Consider the following 21,660-nt stretch of genomic DNA (forward strand, 5'->3'; position numbering starts at 1 on the left):
ACGACTTGACGAGTAGTCAAGTTCTCTTTTTAAAAGAACTCAGCTACTTCTCAGAAGGCAAGCTATTTGACCTGAGGGTAGGATCCTCATAATTGAGGAAAAGTATGGCAAATAAAGACCATTACCCAATGCCTACCTTTAAATATCTACAGGATACAACTGAGCATCATGCACAGTGTTTTATATCTCTTGTATATCTATCCCCTCTCTATCCCTATATTTAAGCCCTATCTCCATCCCTATCTCTAAGCCCTATCTTTAAGCCCCATCCCTATCCTCATCTTTCAGCCCTATCTTTATCCCCAATCTCCATCCCCATCTTTAAGCCCCATCTCTATCCCCATCCCTATCGTGAAGCCCCATCTCTATGCCTATCGTGAAGCCCCATCTCTATGCCTATCGTGAAGCCCCATCTCTATGCCTATCGTGAAGCCCCATCTCTATGCCTATCGTGAAGCCCCATCTCTATGCCTATCGTGAAGCCCCATCTCTATGCCTATCGTGAAGCCCCATCTCTATGCCTATCGTGAAGCCCCATCTCTATGCCTATCGTGCCCTATCTCTATGCCTATCTCTATCCCCATATTTAAACCCCATCTCTATCCCTATCTCTATCCCTATCTTTAAGCCCTATCTCTAAGCACTATTTCTATCTCCAAGCCCTATCTCTAGCCCTATCTCTAAGCCCTATCCTTCGACACTATCTTTATCCCTATCCCTTCCTCTATCCCTATTTCTAAGACCTTACAGTGCCTCCATGGCACTTCCTACCTTCCCTATCTATTGTGATTCAGGATGCTAAAAATAATCTCTAGAGGGAAGGGGGTGGTTAAATTATTCATCCAGTCATAACAGGGGCTCTCCCTTTTATTGGAGCCACCTCTCGGGACCTCAAATCAGGGAGACGACAGCGGCAGCACTCCCCTGGGGCCTTGAAGATCCATATCTGGACAATCCTGGAAATGCAATAGGCACCCAGTTTATTTCCATATACCTCCTATGACCTCACTTACTTATGTCACAAGGATGACAGGTGTGATTCCGACAAACAAAAAGTGGATATCGATCAACGTTTCGTTACACAGGGTTGAGAATGGCTGTCAATAGCCTGTATAGCCTGTATAATCTGTATAATATGTATAGCCTGCATAATCTGTATAATCTGTATAGCCTGTTTAATCTGTATAGTCTGTATAGCCTTTATAATCTGTATAGTCTGTATAGCATGTATAATCTGTATAGTCTGTATAGCCTGTATAACCTGTATAGCCTGTATAGTCTGTTTTAATCTGTATAGCCTGTATAGTCTGTTTTAATCTGTATAGCCTGTATAGTCTGTTTTAATCTGTATAGTCTGTATAGCCTGTATAACCTGTTTAATCTGTATAACCTGTTTAATCTGTATAATATGTTTAATCTGTATAGTCTGTATAGCCTGTATAACCTGTATAGCCTGTATAAGCCTGTATAACCTGTATAATCTGTATAGTCTGTTTTAATCTGTATAACCTGTATAACCTGTATAGCCTGTTTAGTCTATAGCCTGTATAACCTGTTTTAATCTGTATAGTCTGTATAGCCTGTATAGCCTGTATAACCTGTATAATCTGTATAGCCTGTATAACCTGTATAGTCTGTATAGCCTGTTTAATCTGTATAGTCTGTATAGCCTGTTTAATCTGTATAGTCTGTATAGCCTGTATAACCTGTATAGTCTGTATAGCCTGTATAACCTGTATAGTCTGTTTTAATCTGTAAAGTCTGTTTTAATCTGTATAGCCTGTATAACCTGTATAGTCTGTATAGCCTGTATAACCTGTATAGTCTGTTTTAATCTGTATAGTCTGTTTTAATCTGTATAGTCTGTTTTAATCTGTATAGTCTGTTTTAATCTGTATAGTCTGTTTAATCTGTATAGCCTGTTTTAATCTGTATAGTCTGTTTTAATCTGTATAGCCTGTATAACCTGTTTTAATCTGTATAGTCTGTTTTAATCTGTATAGTCTGTTTTAATCTGTATAGCCTGTATAACCTGTTTTAATCTGTATAGTCTGTTTTAATCTGTACACAGTCCAGGGTCTGCAATTATTAATCTTGCAGCATTTTGGGTCAAGTACCTTGCTCAAGGGCACCATGACAGATTTTTCACCTTGTCGGCTCAGGATTCGAAAGAACGACCTTTTGGTTACTGGCCCAATGCTGTAACAGCTATCATCATGCTATTCATCATCATGCTATTGATTGAGGAGCGCCATAAGGTCACGAACTGCGGCGCGATAATTGAGATTCTCCGCCGTGTCACCGAACATGCCGAGTCATTAGTCTCTGAGGTGCCATTTCCGCACGTCGATGACATTCCTCTACTGCATTGCCATAAACATCGTTATAAATGCCGAATTTCCACCTAAGACTTACCCCACACCAGTGTATTGCCATGTTTCAAGTATGTATGGGATACACATGGTATACACCGTCCAATGAAATGCTTACTTGCAGGTTCCTTCTGGATAACGCAACAACAATAAGAAATAATACAAGATAATGGCTCAGTAGAATAGAATAAACATTTAACCATCAGTATAATACAGGAAGGAACAACGTTTATGTTAATGTTGGCACCAAGTCAGAGCCAGTCCGTCGAGGCCATGGCCCAGTGAGACACCGTCGCCGGTCCATGGAGTTGGAAACAAGTAAAGTCTGAGCCATTTGGGTAAAACACCACCGTAAGCCTTAGGTGGAAACTCAGCATAACATTTTCTCTGGTGGTTAACTACCGTAATGAACCGATTCCCGCTTCACCGGGCAGTGAATGTGCACAGTAGAAGTAATGTGGTGACACATTTTCATAGCTTATGTAAGGCATTTAGCAGGCATTTATGTACTAGCCGTTAATGAGCCATCAATCCATCACATATTAGCAGACCACGTTAGTATACATTAGCTGATTAGGGGGGCACACTTAATGTGAGTAACAAGAATTTAAGCTTTCTGCCCATATAAGGCATGTCTATGTCCTGGAAAGTTGACTGTTACTTACGTCATTCTAGTCACATTAGCAACAACCGTCCCGGGTGAAACATCACTCCTGTTCTTACAGAAGAACAACAACAACCGTACCGGGTGAAACATCACTCCTGTTCTTACAGAAGAACAACAACAACCGTCCCGGGTTTAAACATCACTCCTGTTCTTACAGAAGAACAACAACAACCGTCCCGGGTGAAACATCACTCCTGTTCTTACAGAAGAACAACAACAACCGTCCCGGGTGAAACATCACTCCTGTTCTTACAGAAGAACAACAACAACCGTCCCGGGTGAAACATCACTCCTGTTCTTACAGAAGAACAACAACAACCGTCCCGGGTGAAACATCACTCCTGTTCTTACAGAAGAACAACAACAACCGTCCCGGGTGAAACATCACTCCTGTTCTTACAGAAGAACAACAACAACCGTCCCGGGTGAAACATCACTCCTGTTCTTACAGAAGCTACAATAACACTTTCAGTGTCACTTTTGAGAATTTCAGCTGACAAAAATTAAATGGCACTTTAAAGTGGGATGTATTAAGTGTAGAAGTTTGTAGATGTATTAAGTGTCGCAGTTTGTAGATGTATTAAAAGTTTGTAGATGTATTAAAAGTTTGTAGATGTATTAAGCGTAGAAGTTTAAAGACGTTTTAAGTGTGTAGAGTGAGGATCTTTTAAGTGTGAAGGACATCAGAGATGATCCAAGACGCAGTCAATAAAGAAAACGTGACAGCCAACAGTGTGTGTGTGCACACGATTGTGGACTGTTACTGAATAATTCCCCTCTAATGATTCAGCATGGCTGTCCCAGGGGAGGGGTATGGTGTGTGTGTTTGTGTGTGTGTACCTGTCTGTGCGTGTGCATTTTTTTACACAATTCACAGTTTCCCTTGCATATTACTTTCTCACTGTTCCCACCCTGTTAGGTAACAAACCAAATTCTCCCAATCCCCGACCAAAGATTAGCAACACTGCACACATGGATTTACACAACCCATAGGGAGTCATTTGCTAGAGATTATGACTAACAAATCATGTGGCGAGCCCAATTGGACAGGAAATCCTAAAACTATGCGCATAATATAGAGTTTGTCATGTGTAATAATATATTATTATAACTGTATGTGGTGTATATAGCATAGTGATGTGTGTGTATATATGAGTGTTTGCGTCAATCTATTCCTGCACAGCTGGCTATACCGGTAGGGTTTAAATCAGAACAGGAACACAGGGTGTACGACTTGTTGCCATTCAGATTCATGTTCTGTCATTTATTTTTAGCTGTTTTTCTGGGTTGACAGTTTCCAACTCTATTTAAAAGTTTGATCCCGTTCTGTTACGACTGTCTCCAACTAGTATCTGCCAAGATTTTACAAACATCTCTCCAACGCTATTCCTAAAAGCACATATTTTGTCAGCTCCTCATCTTACAACAAAGAGAGTTTTTGCTTAAAATCATGTTTGACTTTCCTCCTCCTTCTTGACAAGAAGAATGAAATACAACAACAACCGTTGACAAACGCCTTCCGACTACACTAGTATCCACCTACTGTTACATCTTTGCTTCTGCTTGTTTGACTAATGCTTCCTGTCTGCGTGGCAGATCTGGCTGTGGCGGTCGGTTGGTGTTTTGGCGGTGGTATTGATCGTGGTGTGTATGTGTGTAGCCTAATCAATGTGACAGATCTGAGGGGGTGGTTCGGCCCGAGCTACCGCCACCTGCCACATGCTGGGGCCTCTGCTCTTCCTCTCCTCCTCTGGCCCCCTGCTGGGGCCTCTGCTCTTGCTCTCCTCTCCTCCTCTGGCCCCCTGCAGAGGGCATCGATCCCCCCTTCTCTGGGGGAGGAGGGAAGTTGGAACAGTAACATCCCCCCAACAGCCTGCAACTCCCTCCACCCCTGGTTTCGACTGAGCTGCCATCGCAGCGGAAAGGAAGCTGGCTGTGGATTTGAAGCAAAGGGGAGTTCTAATGTTGTTGGGCTTAAGTGTTTTTTGACTATCGGTCAAAGTAGTTTTTTTTTAAGTCAAAAATGTAATTATCCTGCAAAATGTTGTTAATCTAAATGTTTGTGATGCTTATGATAATATAAAATGATGTTTACGATCATGTAAAATTATGTTTATGATCATGTAAAATTATGTTTGTGATAAATGATGTAAATGACTATTCAAATAAAGTGTGTTTTGCTACGGTGTGCCCAACTGAACATGACCCTGGTTTGATTGAATTGGGCCCTTAGTATTAATAAGTCAAGTGATTATTAAGTGAACCTTGCTAATGAAACCTGTTGAATCATTCTCTGGTGGACAGGAGGACAAAAGAGAAGAAGGGAGGATAGTACAACAGACGGGAAGAGAGAGACAAGGTCTCCACTTACACATCAAAGCGAAGATTCTGCTTCTCCTCGAAGAAGAAATCCAGGACAAACTTCCGAACAAAGTCCGGGTTCAGGGTGTTATTGATCACTTCTGTTCGGCCAAACTGCTCCGGAACGGGCCAAGGAGGAAGGAGAAGGAGAAGGAGTGAGAAGGAGAGAGAAAGTGAGAAATTAGTCAATATTACAGGAGATGATATCATCAGTCACTTGATGACTTGAAAACTGTTTTGATCTTCAAAATGACTACATAATAGTGCCTGAGGCTGGTCTAGCGGGTAAAGCCACCGCCTGCAGCACATATGCAACACCCTCAGCAGTGTTATTAATAGGGAGTGTATTCCACTCCCGTTTTAAATGACTGAATAGTTCTAGGCAGCCTTTACTCTGTTTTCTTGCGACTACCGACCTGCTCAAACCATAGCAATCAATCATTGCTTTGTCCCAATGTCCCATCGTGCTCTCTGTCAGCGGTGATGCGCTATTGATCCGTGTTCTGCCACAACACCTGTCAAACAACCCCGACCAACCTGTCCCCCCAACACTCACAGTCGCAAATGTTCAAAGTCAATAGCAGTCCATAGAATGCACTTATATCTGATGGACTGAAGAGCACCAGATTCTATCAAACATGAATCTTTTGTGTGTGGTTTCAGTCTTGCTTTGCGTGAGCCCATGGTTTCTCCTATAAGCTGTGGTAACAGTGTGATGGAGGAGGGAGATATTAGGGAAGGTACTTTGGAGATGTTTGAGGTTTGTGGTCGCAATTGCCAATAAATGTCATATCCTATTGTCATCGAGAACAGTCTGACAGCATTGTACATTGTCAGTGTTTACGTAGGACGAGGGTCTTGAACTTGCAGATCTCGAGCCACATATGGCCCTTTAACCAAAAATTCCCATATCTTCCAGAAATGGCGGTTGACGCAGCAGTTGTAGAGTAGAATGTACAGTGGAGAAACAGAAGTGGTAAACAACATCCTGTGGCTGTATCTGGTATAATATATGATTTATACATTTGGCCAGTGGTGACCCGTCACCATCATGCAGAGCCCCACCTCTTTTGAGCCCCACTTGTTTAGCTTAAAAAAATATATATATAAAAAAATATATATATAATTGGCCTGTTTTGCATGTTATTTTGCCATTAATTCGTGTTACATTTTGCAAGCAATGTAAAAAAAATAATCCTTGAGTTAATAAAGCCGCATATAAACATGGTCTCTTTCTTGAGTAAGGCAGCTCCAAAATGCAGGTGTGTTACGAACCCCTTTGGCCCTGCAGTCTAGGGGGGATGGAAACGAGACCCGTAACATATCTCATGCAAATCATAATAGTGAAAAGTAACAGTGAGAACTAAAAGAAATCCACAGACAACTTAAACCTACCGTCAAACACTTCTGGTTTATTTTAAACACACGGTAATGGGGTGTGGGAAAAAGGGGCTGAGCTGGACCCAAGGAAAGAAATAATAAATATCCAAACAAACCCCTAAGCTAGTCTAGCCTGCTTTAAGAACAGCTAGCTAACTAACCAAAAATACAGTGGGTGGTCCACCCAGTTCTAACTAGGGTATTTAGACACTGTTTTCATGCGGGTAATGTAGGCCCATGGGCGACTTGGCTGGTTATCCCCTTTTCCCACCAAGGGAAAAGGAGCAGGTGTGTCTTCTGATTAGCGACTGATTGGCGACTGATTAGGGAATGATAATTGCCACCTGTGAGTAGGGGAGAAGGAGTGAAAAGAAATACACACAGGATACCTGTATCCGTAACAAGGTGATTCAGCTTAGCTCAGTGATTTCTGTGATGGAGGGGCAGCCAGCGAAAATACAGAGCTTAGGCGTTAGTAATCTTCTCTAGTTGCTCTGTGATTGGCTCAGTGTTCTGTCACTCATGGGGACACTACGTCACCTCAGAATCTACAAGGAAAGCTAGGCAGTTCAAGCCCCTTGGGTGCTGCCGTAGATTTACATTAGAAGTGCTCGTCGAAGAAGGCATTGGCCACAGATAAAATTACGTCAAATCACGTTATATCTACCATAGCTTTGATTGGACTGATCGTGTCAACATCATACTTTCACAATCTTAGCTAGAAAGCTAGCTAGCTAGACAAGCAGTCATCATGAATAATGGCAAATAATTTTCAATGCTTGTCAAATGAAGAGAAATTGTAAATAAAACGTATCGGTGCTCATCGGCCATCGAACATTACATAAAAACTTGGAAATCACAAATTCACTATTTTGCTTCCCCTGTCTGTAATTCGGTGGAGAGGGTGTGTGGTCTAAGTCTGGGTTTAAGGATTTAAAATATCTGTCTGAAAAGGTCTCTTTTCCAAGCTTAAAAAGATAAACATTCACATGCAACACAATGGTTGAATACATGGCCATGCTGTCAATCCAGCATGACTTCTGCCGTGTTCAAAACAACTGGTAACTCGGAATTGGGAAATTTCGGACTTCCGACTTTAGTGCGTTCAAGACAACTGGGAACTCAGAGGAAAAACGAGCTCCGACTGGGAAAATCAGCTTTGAACGCTCATCCAACTCGGAAATCCAAGTCGGGAATTCAGGCCTCTTTCTAGACCTTCGACTTTCCGACCTGAAGATCACTGACATCATGATTTAACCTCGCTTTTTCCAGAGTTCCCAGTTGTCTTGAAAGCACCATAAATCCAGAGAATGCCGGACTTTGATGAAAGTTTGATGACAAAGTTTGCCCATAAGGACTGCCGTGCCACCTTCCTGTTCAAGTGAGCACAGCAAAACAACAGTGAGTCCAAAAATATGTCTTGTACGCTGCTGCATAAATAATATGCCAAGGATATGTGTACTATAGCTAAGAAAGTAATACTAAGTGTCTGTTATGTTGTAAGCTGTTAGTAGCCCATGTGTCTCACCCTAAGAATTTGGTCCCTCTCCACCTCAGAACTTAGCCTAAAGTGCAGAACAAATATCAAATACATATTTTTTAGCTCGCTCATTAATTTCTTAATCGAAATTACGGTTTGCCTCTTATCCTCTCATCGTTCCCTTAGGCCATAGTTTGTAGCCTACATCTCAATTGTTATATTGCTTATATAGGTCTATCTCATTAGTATCTTATTAATAATTTTAGGCAATGTTGGAATGATGCAATTCATTGTTTTTCTTTGTGTATTATAATTAGTGCATATGCTTTTCTCCACTATGAGGGGATATTACAGTATGTAATGTTTTTGGGTCTGTAACCACGTTTGCCAGTGACAGTCTCTTCCCATTCAAATGTTTTTTCAACAAAAAGTTTAGTAATAGAACCATGTAATTCCAGTTGATGTTGCAAGGGTTGTTTTGTTTGGGCAATACGCTGTCTGAGCTTCGTTATATTGTCTATAAAAGTGGATCCTCGTGATTGTATTTTCCTTCCTTTTTAGACCACAAAGGCCTAATAAAATACTTCAAAATGGTAGGCTAACAGTGTCTCGCTCTCTCTCCATGTGATGACTTAAAGAGTAAAGTTAAATTCAGCAATATGTTGAGTTATCTGAACTAACATCTATCTGAATTTCTGTCGTGTCCATTTTGAAAGTGCTGAATGAAGGCCTACCTCATCACAGCTCGTTTGCTTGCACTTGCTTATACTTACATGCTGACCACAAAGCTAGCGAGCGTTGCTAAATAAATGTACACATACGTTATTCAATCATTGCATCCAAACTGCTCGCAAGCGTCTGCATAGCCAGGCGCTAAAATATAACTTGTTTCTATTTGTGACGCTTGGTGCACTGCACATCCCGCCTCTCCCATCTCCTGATTGGTTTTTAGGAGCATATACCCACGTGGGTGATTGAAAGATGAACTGAGGTCACACTCCAGTCCAGTTGGTGGTGGTAGTGCACCTTAAGATTGGTTGCCAAATGCCATATAAAATCCAAAGATGAAGAAGCCTGAAGAAGGAGATATTACTAGAAACTAACTCGGTTTACCCTTTTATCTGTGGATTAATTGTCGGAGTAGGAGATCTTGTGCATTTCAGGTAAAAGAACAACCCAATATTTACATCCCAGGACAAATTAACTAGCATCAGCAAGCTAGATAGATAAATTGCCATGAATGTTTCATGCTTTTCGACCTGTCCCCAAATGAATGTAGTTGGTTCAGAGTTTGTTTTGATATTTCAATCTGCGTGTCTTTATCGTGTCTGGTGTGGGGGTACAAAATCAGCATGCACGCGATGGCACACAAGGACATGTGTGCATGATATAAGAACAAACATTATGAATTTACTGAACATGAAAGTAATAATGTTTGTGTATGGTTCAAAGGTCAAAACTCATGTCGGCATTCGTTATTATTGAAAGAGAATGCAGTTCATATCGAGTTGAAACCATATTTATTTAAGCATGTCCGCCATGCCAGCTATGGTTTTTAAAAAGGCAGTAAATGAGGCTAAATGAACTGTTTCGCTGCCAGAGTAGGCACCGCTGATAGCCAGGTGTAGTGGTGGTAAGGATTCACACACGGTGCTGAAAGGAAAGCGCCGCTGTCGGGGACAGCTTTATGTAGGCCCAAACAGTTTGTGGGGACCATTTGTCATCGTTATAGTGCAATTAATGTATTGTTTAGTGTTGTGTTGTAGCTTTGCTGGCATGCATTTTTAAAAAGTGTTCTTTGTACCACCAAGATTTACAAGCTAAAAATCGCCATTGCATTTAGCTAGCCTCATTTTCCCTTCTCTCTCCAAATAATGACTCCCAAGTCTCCCAACAGATGTTTGGGACCGCTGGCTATCCCATTCTGAAACAACACAGCTGCTTTAAGAAGTGCAGCAGCAGGTATCTGGCATTGATGGAAACTTGGAAGATTCAAGCCTTGGAGCGCTCAAACTATGATGACAGGTGTCAAAATACAATGTACTCAAAAGTGTCATCCATAAAAGACAGATCTACAGATTCATTCATTTCATATCTTGGAGGAATGAAAGAACAGCAAAGTCCATAGATGTATTAGACGACTCTTCCTGTCACCCTGTTCTGTGCTTGTGTGTGTGTGTCGAGCGTAGTGGATGACTTGACAGGTGCTGAGGGATGGGTTGGCGGGATGAGCGTCGGGAGGTGTCGAGGGGGTTGGGGACGGAGGGTGGTGGTGGTGAAGAGGAGGCAGGGGAGGCAGATGTGTCAGAGAGGGGGGCTCTTGACTTGCAGTTGCATCACTCTCGTTTGATCCCTCGCTGCTTATTAAGGCAGCTGATACTCATAAGGCCCTGCAGTGTGTGTGTGTGTGTGTGTGTGTGTGTGTGTGTGTGTGTGTGTGTGTTATAAATTAACAACTGCCTGGGTCCTTTGGTTCGAGCTTAGAGAAGGGTTTCTATGTCTCCATGCAGACAGATAGCAGAGATAACATGGAGTCAGATCAGCCTAAGGCAGGCCTGGGAAACTCCAGTCCTCAGGGGCCTGAATGGTGTCCCACTTTTGCCCCAGCTAACACACCTGACTCCAATAATCAACTAATCATGATCGTCAGTTAAAAATGCAATTAGTTTAAATCACGAGTGTTTGCTAGGGATGGGGGAAACGTGTGATAGGACTCTAATTGCTTAGGCCTGGCCTAAGGACTAGTAGTGTTCTTTAAGGCAGGGGTTCCCAAACTCCTGCCCTGCATGCCACCTCTATTTCTATGGATACAAGCATATTCATGACACACACTGTTCATACCCCTCTGGTTGGTGGAGACAACATTTTGCATGTTTAAAGCGTATTTGCTGTAATTCTACACATTTTGTCATGGGGTGCAGAGAAAATGTTGCTGTTTTAATGCTAATTTAATTGCAATTATATACATTTTCCCATGTCTGTGTATTCATGTGATATTTGAGTGACTCAAGCTTCCTGTGTGTCAAACTCAAAGCTAGGCTAAAAACCTAGCTAAAAATCATTAGCTGACATGGGCTAGTTGATCTGGACATTTCATACAAGTTATAAATGACTTTTTAAGGTCTGCAATGACTGACATGACAAAAGGAAAACTGATGATGCACTACCCAATTTCAAAATTGCACCTTCTGTATTCTACTATGACAACTTTCAAGAGTAAGTTGAAAGCCAGACTAAGTTCTTTATTACAAATAAAAAAAATAAAAAGTTCTAAAATAGAGAAAGAGAGGGAGAAAGAGAAGCTCATCCAGACAGCGAATCCCTCAAGGATCCAAAATGTATTCCAAAATAAGACATGTGGCCGCCGAATGTCGCGCCGTGAGTCGGGAATCGAGAGCCATCATTGTTATTCTGTAAGAACTCGGTAGAAAGTAGGTTAGCATCGTTAGCGTCACTGTGACTTCCCACAGAGTGTGGCTCTGCATGCAGTCAGGTGCTTTGGAGTCAGCCTAATGAATCCTCTTTAGCTTTAGCTCAAAGAGAGACGAGAGAGAGGAGGAAAGGCAGCCTGCCGCACACACACTTCAATGAGGAATAAGTAGCAATGTCGTTCTGGTCCAAAAACTTGTTCCTGCGTTTTTTTTGATTGTTTTGGACTGTTTCATTATTTGAGAACTGAATCCGTTATAAAATGTATGCACGCATGACTATGTCGCTTTGGATAAAATCATCTGCTAAAAGGCATATTATTATTATATCATTAAAGAAAACTTCATTTTGTCTCGGTTTCTCACTTGCTTTGGATTCTAGTCAACTTGGCTCTGCAGAGCTGCTGGTGAAACTAATACTAATCATCTTGTTTCATATCGTTAGACAAACAAAACATCTCTGCTACTAACCTAACTGCATCAAAACAAGCTCTGAGCCAAGTTCCACAATTCTATCTATACTACCGTACCAGGGTTGTGTTCATTTGGCATTAAACAGAAGAAAACAGACTAAAACAAGGAAGGACTAACCTAGACTTGTCCAATAAGAAATGCTCATCTTAGTTTTGTGTTGCATAGTGCTGAGCAATTAGTGCTTTTTGAGGTAGGTTTGATTTTGGTTTAGATGGGGGTTTTTTACATTAAATGCACTATTACAACATTTTGCCCCAATGTGGCACTAATGCAAAACAAACAACGTGCGTAGCAACAGATTGACAAAAAATATAATAGCACATTATTGGATGTCTCATGGAAGCCTTTAGCCTAGCATATTTTCTTCACACAAAGTCACCATAAATTCAAAGCACACGCATAATTGATCCTGCCAGACTGCACATGAGACCCGAATGCAGTTTAGAGTTCTCATCAGAACTGAAAATTTGATCCCGGTCCGACCCAAACCCGGTGACCTGAAGACTGAGCCCAGACCTGGTCCGACATCACAGAAATGAAATGAGCCCGAACCGGAAAAAAAGCCAGATTTCAAGAAAACAGTTAGCTATATTGATTTAATCTAGTGAGGAGAACAACAAGGTGGAGGCGAGCAGCAGCGGGGTAAGGAGACGAGGAAACAGCCATTGGTCCTAGAAAAAGCGCAGGGTAAACTCACCTTAGTTATGAGCAACTGAATGATGAAAATATTGAAATAAAGTAGGCTAAGGCAATTGAAGGCATGTATCAAATTCTTGCTTATACTGAAAATCCCAAAGTCATGTCCAACCGTAATACTAATTTTGGGCTCCCGAGTGGCGCAGTGGTCTAAGGCACTGCTTCTCAGTGCTAGAGGCGTCACTACAGAACCTGGTTCGATTCCAGGCTGTATCACAACCGGCCATGATTGAGAGTCCCATAGGGTGGCGCACAATTGTCCCAGCGTTGTCCGAGTTGGCCGGGGTAGACCGTCATTGTAAATAAGAATTTGTTCTTAGTAAAATAAATAAATAGCACCTTTTTGATTGGGAGAGTGGCATCACGCTGCTTTGAGAAGCGTGGGGGATTTGTCTAGATAAATCAATCAATGTCAGGTTTTTGTGTTCATTGACTCTCCTTTTGGATATTTGGTAACAATTAGGCTGGGGGAAATGTTAGCTAAGATGAGGTGAGTGCCAATGATCACCTTTATTCATATATTAGCTGATCAGAACATTTGCTAGCATGTTATACAATGCCTGTCCTACTCCTGCCCAAAATGCTGTGGATTATCTAATAATCAATCAATGTGATTTTGTTTCACTGAATCTGTCTGTACATTTAGTTAGTTGATCTCTGGCTGGACAACAGGAAGTTGTAGCTCACCTATCACTGATCAGAAACATAAATCAAGTGGATTATTTATCTATTGACTCACAAAGTAGTCTTATATAGAGCCGAGGCTATTTTCCTATCGTTCCAATCTCTCCGAAACCAAATTCGAGCTCCTCACATGAAAATTCCTAACTTTATTCTGTAACCCACAGGTTGCATTATCAAAGGATGTCTCGCTTATGCATGTCAAAATACCGCTATAACATGTCCCCCGCTTCGATTGAGAGCTTCGGTAGAGAATGTGTGATAAATAAACAGCATGAGAGTATATGTTTTTTTTTTAAACAGTTGGTCCCTGTTAAGATGACTTGATATTTAATAACATTTCTCTCTTCATGTCTCCGTTATTCATGAGCTGATCTGTTATAATCATCCATTTGATTTAGCCAAATAGGAGATATTCTGTCATTCTTTGGAGTTTATCTAGCAAGGTTAGCAACTTTGGTAATTTGACTCTTGGAATTAGTGGAATTCAAATAATTTTGTGGAATTAAAATAATTTAACCGACATCCAGTCAATTAGGCGTTTAAAAAAAGAAAAATAACCGGCATTAGGGTTAATCCTCAGTACTAGTGTTGCAAAACTTTTTTTTAAAGTTGCCTGCTCATGAGCACGACCCAGGGTGGTGAGCCCTATATTTCTTACTGGTGAGAGAGCCTGCCAAACAGCATCCGTAGCGGAGGCCAAAGAATGCATCTTTTACACAGTGATTAAACTGCACCGCAGCCCGGCCTGAGGGAGGTTGGGCAGCAGACTGGGAAATGGAAGCATATGGGCAAGTCCAGGCTCGGCTCCAACCTGGCAACGGAAGCAGAAACGAGCTGCTCTTCTCTTCATCCAGATTTATTATAAAAGAGTGCCGGAAAATAGACTGAGAGCAAAACTGAGGAGCTCATCGTGGCAGAGCGCGACTTTCATGGGAAATGAAAGGGGGGAAACTCGTTGAGAAGTTCACAGAGATGTAACTTTTTTTGCTGGCCGTTTATTATATAAAGTGAAGAGAAAATATGGTTCTGAAGAGTAAATACCAAACTTTTATTGTTCAGACAGTGATGGCTGGTGACTTAAAAAGCTGAGGAGGATAATGGATGTAATATATTTTTGGAGAAAAAAGCTAATGGGCTGACCATTTTTCATGTTCTAAGTTACCCTTTACAAAATATTCTGAACACCAGCACAAGTCGTTTAATTAGCCTATGGCAAAACATTGTAAGTACTTGAATCCATGCACAACATACAAAATAGCCTACAATGTTGAGAGTCTGAAACTAAGCGCAGACCAGTCTATGCTGCATTTATTGAAAAAAAGGGAAGAAACTAAAAAGTTCACAGGGTAACTTTATTAAGATGGCACTGGATTTACCAAAGTGTAAAGGAAAAAAAGTTCAGAAAAGTAAATACCAAACGTTTATCACTTTTATCTTTCAAAAGATTTGAAGGGAGCATTAAATGATAGTCAGGAAAGATTGGTATGAAACGTCCTGGCTTAGTTTGTAAGCAAGGGAGTTTCTCCCAACAAGATTGCTGTATTCTCCATTTGATACATCGCACAGCAATCTAGCATTTTCTTAAACTATCACTGTAAAGGTATCCTGAACAGCACATCCATTCAGTTGACTGGTGTTTTACCTTTATTTAACTAGGCAATTCAGTTAAGAACAAATTCTTATTTTCAATGATGGCCAAGGAACAGTGGCCTTGTTCAGGGGCAGAACGACAGATTTTTACCTTGTCAGCTCGGGGATTCGATCTTGCAACCTTTTGGTTACTAGTCCAATGCTCTAACCACTGGGCTACCTGCCGCCCCATTGGCTCCTCACTAAAGCAACTATAGGTCAATGTTCCCCCAGTTTTTGGTGAAAAAAAACATTTACTATATGGCTATTGAGGCATACGCCTTTATCCAAAGTGACTTACTCGTATTACAGACAGTGTGTGTGTCTGTGGATGTAGGTATTTCACTACCCAAGATACTGATTAAGGCTTGCTGGGCAGTGTCTACCTGTGTGGTTTCCTGTGGAAGGTAACCGCTGAGCACCTTTGATATTGCAACACAGAACTTAGACCAAGTTTCAAGTTTTGTCACGTGCACAAGTACAGTGAAATTCCTTTCCCAACAATGCAGTAATCAATATCAGTAGTACCAAACAATTAAGTAAAATAGAACCAAAACGCACAAAAAAGAAGAACAAGAAGAACAGGAGAAAGTAAGTAAGCTATATACAGGGTCAGTTCCAGGGTCAGTGCCAATACTATTTCCAATATACAGGGATACTGGAGTGGTAGGGTTAGCAATGTATAGGGGTAAGGCGACTAGGCAACAGTGGTGGAAAAAGTACCCAATTGTCATACTTGAGTAAAAGTAAAGATACCTTCATAGAAAATGACTCAAGTAAAAGTGAAAAAGTCACCCAGTAAAATACTACTTGAGTAAAAGTCTAAAAGTATTGGTCTTAAATATACTTAAGTAAATATATATGCTACAATATACTTAAGTATCAAAAGTAAAAGCATAAATTATTTCAAATGACTTATATTAAGCTAACTTATCTAGATGGGTGAGGGCAGTGTAAAGTAGAATTGAGATTGTGTTGTCTATGGATCTGTTGGATTGGTATGCAAATTAGAGTGGGTCTAGGGTATCTGGGATGATGGAGTTAATGTGTGCCATAACCAGCCTCTCAAAGCACTTCAGGATTACGGATGTGAGTGCTACAGGGCGGTAGTCATTGTGGCAGGTAGCCTTAGAGTCCTCGGGAACAGGAATGATTGTGGTCAGCTTGAGACATGTGAGGATTAGTGTTGTCATGATACAAGAATTTTGACTTTGATACCGATACCCGGTTTAGTATCACTATACTCGATACCATCACGATACTCGATACCAAAACAAAACTACAACAAAATTGGCATATTAGCCAAAGTCACAGAATGACACTTGATCCAGACAGATAAACTCAGCTACCGCTCTGTTCAATCCTTGGGCCTCTTGAGTTCAATTTCATTTGAACATTTTAATGTAAACATGTTTTAGACAACAATGTAGGCTATGCATTAATGAATAAATTATACAATCAATTTGACTTTGTTTTTACCAATCTAACTAAAAAACAATATAATGGTGAATCTCTATTGATAAACTGGGTAAATCAAGATGTAGCCTAGGTCTATTCACAACACAGGTGAATGGATATTATTCAGTAGGAGTGTGTGCATGCACTTGGTTATTGAGCTTGATTTAGCTGATATCATGGAGCTACAGATGATAAACAATTACTTCCATTAAGGACTTATTTTTATCGGCAACTGCTATGAGAACAGATTATTTTATTATACTGATTAACAACATTTGCATAGAAGAAGTGATCTCTTCTTTCATAAAAGTGTGCTCCATTTCTTTAAAAAATGACGTCATTCGCCGAGGCAGAACGTGACTGTGGAATCTGACTTTGTGACTATGGAACCAGACAGAAGGCGAGGGAGGCAAAAAAGTGAATGAGTTTTTGGTGGCAAGGGAGACGAAGTGAATTCATTAATTTGATTGGGGAAGCAGCGAACCTTCACTGTGGGGACAAACTTCGGTGATGCATTTTCTAATGAAGCCAGTGATAGAGGTGGTTAGCTCGTTGATGCTATTGACAGAGTCCCGGAACATATTCCAGTCAGCGCGAACAAAGCAGTCTTGTAGCATAGCCTCCGATTCGGAGTACCAGTTCTCTATGGAGCGCATCATGGATACTTCCTCTTTGAGCTTCTGCATGTAGACAGGAAGCAGGAGTATAGAATCATGATCTGATTTGCTGAAGGGGAACAAGGGAGGGACTTGTATGCTTCCTTGTTCTCACGCCTGCTCCCGCTCTCCCTCTCTGGCGCTCGAGGGCACCAGGCTGCCCTTTATTACACACACCTGTCACCATCATTACACACAGCTGCGCAATATGACTTCCCTATTTCTGTCTGCTCCTCACTTTGTTCCCTGTGTCAGCTTTCATGTCGTTATTTTTCCCCTGCCCAGACGCTGTTCCTGTTCTGTTTCATGTCCGTTGTTCATTAAATGTTCTCCCTGTACCTGCTTCCCATCTACCAGCGTCGATCCTACAGAATGCTGACACCGCTAAAAGAAGCATCAGGGAGTTTTGTTTTTTGATTTGGTTGGGGACGTCGGGTCCGGGTGCTGTCGCCGAGGGAACCGGGGGTGCTCAGTTAGCTCGTCGGGCTTCCACTCCTTATCTGGCTCAAGAAGTCTTCTTGCCTCGTCCGGATCGCCGGGCTCCCACGCCTCGGCCGGATCGCAGGACTATGAACCTTCAGCCGGTTCGTCGGTCTCCAACGCCCCAGCCGGCTTGTCTGGCGCCCATGCCTCGGCCGGCCCGTCAAGCTCGCCCAGGTGGGACGCCGGGTGGCACCCCTAGAGGGGGCGGTACTGTCACACCTGTTCCCTCTCTCCCTCTCTGGCGCTCGAGGGCGCCAGGCTGCCCTTTAACACGCACACCTGTTACCATCATTACGCGCAGCTGCGCAATATGGGACTCACCTGGACTCCTTGACTTTGTTGATTGACTTCCCTATTTCTGTCTGCTCCTGACTTTGTCAGCATTGATGTCGTTATTTTTCTCCTGTTCTGTTTCATGTCTGTTGTTCATTAAATGTTCTCCCTGTACCTGCTTCTCGTCTACCAGCGTTGATCCAAAAGCTTTAATTTGGAAATTCTAAATTCCAACAAAACAAAGTGTATAAATCAATATCAAATATTTCAATGCCCTTGGACACGGGAAAAATGGGTCACCTTTTTCTAACACAAATGCTACCTGATTCAAAGTATGGAATGACCCTGTGTATTGGTTGTTTAAGAGACGATAATAATACATTTAGCTAAAATGTGTGTAGAATAGCAGTGGTCTAGGACTTTATTGCCCCTAGTGGTGAAGGAGACGTGTTGATGGAAGTTGGGCATCACGTGTCTTAATGACCAGTAGTTCATTTAAGCCGGATCCTGCCGGAACAGGATCTAGCACCTCTCCATTTTGGACTGTTTCCTTCCTGAACCGATTTGGCCCGATTCGGTAACTCTTACTATATGAAACATAATTTTCACTGTTTGCAATGTAAAAATGTGCATTAAAGTGAAAGTTCAATGCCTCGTCTTAATTCTCCTGCCCACTAAAAAAACGCAACATGAAAAAGTCAATTTTCAGCCCGGGCCTGATATTCTAAGAGTTGATTCGGGTTGGGCCGGCCCGAGCTTATGGTTTGCACAACATTGTAACCTATGTTTGAAACCAACGCGCAGCCGTGGCTGTGTGAGAATGGTGTCTGTATCTCTCACAGAACTAGAATGAGATTCACTTTCTATTATCGCTCTGCTCTGATTGACATGAGCCTGCAACTCTCATCTCTCCAGTGCTGCGCTTCATCATTTATTTCCTTATAAAATCATGGCCGCACGAAGGGTTCTGGAGGAGCTGTAGCACACCTGATGAATTGAAATACATTTGCCAAAGTTACAGAATTACTGCTGCCTGTTCAGAAAGAAATGGAATAATTCAGAATAGCCTACTATACCATGAGAAGGCCTATAATTTAGCCACAGAGGATCAATAATAATAAATATATATATAGGGTGGGGGAAAAAAGTATTTGATCCCCTGCTGATTTTGTACGTTTGACCACTGACAAAGAAAGGATCAGTCTATAATTTTAATGGTAGGTTTATTTGAACAGTGAGAGACAGAATAACAACAAAAATATCCAGAAAAACGCATGTCAGAAATGTTATAAATTGATTTGCATTTTAATGAGGGAAATAAGTATTTGACCCCCTCTCAATCAGAAAGACTTCTGGCTCCCAGGTGTCTTTTATACAGGTAACGAGCTCTGAGATTAGGAGCACACTCATAAAGGGAGTGCACCTAATCTCGGCTTGTTACCTGTATAAAAGACACCTGTCCACAGAAGCAATCAATCAATCAGATTCCAAACTCTCCACCATGGCCAAGACCAAAGAGCTCTCCAAGGATGTCAGGGACAAGATTGTAGACCTACACAAGGCTGGAATGGGCTACAAGACCATCGCCAAGCAGCTTGGTGAGAAGGTGACAACAGTTGGTGCGATTGTTCGCAAATGGAAGAAACACAAAAGAACTGTCAATATCCCTCGGCCTGGGGCTCCATGCAAGATCTCACCTCGTGGAGTTGCAATGATCATGAGAACGGTGAGGAATCAACCCAGAACTACACGGGAGGATCTTGTCAATGATCTCAAGGCAGTTGGGACCATAGTCACCAAGAAAACAAATTGGTAACACACTACGCCGTGAAGGACTGAAATCCTGCAGCGCACGCAAGGTCCCCCTGCTCAAGAATACATATACATGCCCGTCTAAAGTTCGCCAATGAACATCTGAATGACTCAGGTGACAACTGGTGAAAGTGTTGTGGTCAGATGAGACCAAAATGGAGCTCTTTGACATCAACTCAACTCGCCGTGTTTGGAGGAGGAGGAATGCTGCCTATGACCCCAAGAACACCATCTCCACCGTCAAACATGGAGGTGGAAACATTATGCTTTGGGGGTGTTTTTCTGCTAAGGGGACAGGACAACTTCACTGCATCAAAAGGACGATGGACGGGGCCATGTACCGTCAAATCTTGGGTGAGAACCTCCTTCCCTCAGCCAGGGCATTGAAAATGGGTCGTGGATGGGTATTCCAGCATGACAATGACCCAAAACACACAGACAAGGCAACAAAGGAGTGGCTCAAGAAGAAGCACATTAAGGTCCTGGAGTGGCCTAGCCAGTCTCCAAACCTTAATCCCATAGAAAATCTGTGGAGGGAGCTGAAGGTTCGAGTTGCCAAACGTCAGCCTCGAAACCTTAATGACGTGGAGAAGATCTGCAAAGAGGAGTGGGACAAAATCCCCCCTGAGATGTGCGCAAACCTGGTGGCCAACTACAAGAAACGTCTGACCTCTGTGATTGCCAACAAGGGTTTTGCCACCAAGTACTAAGTCATGTTTTGCAGAGGGGTCAAATACTTATTTCCCTCATTAAAATGCAAATCATTTTATAACATTTTTGACATGCGTTTTTCTGGATTTTCTTTGTTGTTATTCTGTCTCTTACTGTTCAAATAAACCTACCATTAAAATTATAGACTGATCATTTCTTTGTAAGTGGGCAAACGTACAAAATCAGCAGGGGATCAAATACTTTTTTCCCCCACTGTGTGTGTGTGTGTGTATGTGTATGTGTATGTGTATGTATGTATGTATGTATGTATGTATATATATATATATATATTAGCCTAGCGCCAATAACAAGGCATAGCCTACAGTCGGGAATGTGTGGCAAATCTGTTAGTGAACAGTATGCAGAAAAACAGGCCTTTCACAATATACAATCGCGGGAAAAACACTGACTGGTTGGAAATCAAATGCTTCCTACTGAAAAGAGTAGACTGTAATCTGTCTGCTGTAGACTACAAAAATATCTGATCAACTTCAAAATATTGTTTCACAAATTAAAACAAGAGAGATAGGCTTTTGGCACGAGCGCATCGGCCATCACCAGCTGCGCATCATTGGGTGAGTCAGTGAAACTGGAAAGCATTTTTAGGACAATCATATCCTTCAATGTGTGTTACCACACAACTAGGCCTAAGCGATTGATCGATTCAAGACAAGATCGTTTTTATTGATCTCAAATTCTCAGTTTGTCAGTGTCAAAGTAACCTGTCATTTCGATAATATGTGCGGTATTAAAAAAGATTCTGCCAAAGTCTCCAGTCATGTGAAATGACATAGAATTGCATGAAATGCAAGTAGACCCTAAGCTACTCAAAATGTTCCCCATGTGTGCAACTTCTGTAAGCGCCTCTAGTCTACTGCTCTATGCTACTACGCAAATGCTATGATAGGCATGCAATACTTTATTATAAATGTGTTTTTTTTCCTGCTATCCGGTACCTCAGAGCTCCCCAGGTCAACCCCATTTCATGCTCACTTTTTGTTCCGGCACCTAATTGATTTACGAACTGTTAATGAAGCAGAATTAAAATCACTGGCAGCCAGAAAAGCAGCCTCCAGGTGCTTGGTTTCCTGCTTGT

General features: G+C 41.8%; 1 protein-coding gene across 4 annotated transcripts in view; it reads right to left on the reverse strand.

The window, feature by feature from the left end:
- The window catches only part of LOC106583634 (copine-9), a 132,042-nt gene that overhangs the window by 83,598 nt on the left and 26,784 nt on the right, over positions 1-21,660 (reverse strand). For 3 of the 4 annotated variants that reach the window (XM_014168037.2, XM_014168038.2, XM_014168036.2), the window contains one exon: positions 5,411-5,514. In XM_014168037.2, the coding sequence (XP_014023512.2) occupies positions 5,411-5,514 (104 nt within the window). Of the gene's footprint in view, positions 1-5,410; positions 5,516-21,660 lie in introns of those variants that run through there. The other variant, XM_045705569.1, reaches the window with a different exon arrangement.

The sequence above is a fragment of the Salmo salar genome, chromosome ssa22 (genome assembly GCF_905237065.1).
Source record: "Salmo salar chromosome ssa22, Ssal_v3.1, whole genome shotgun sequence".
Taxonomy (NCBI): domain Eukaryota; kingdom Metazoa; phylum Chordata; class Actinopteri; order Salmoniformes; family Salmonidae; genus Salmo; species Salmo salar.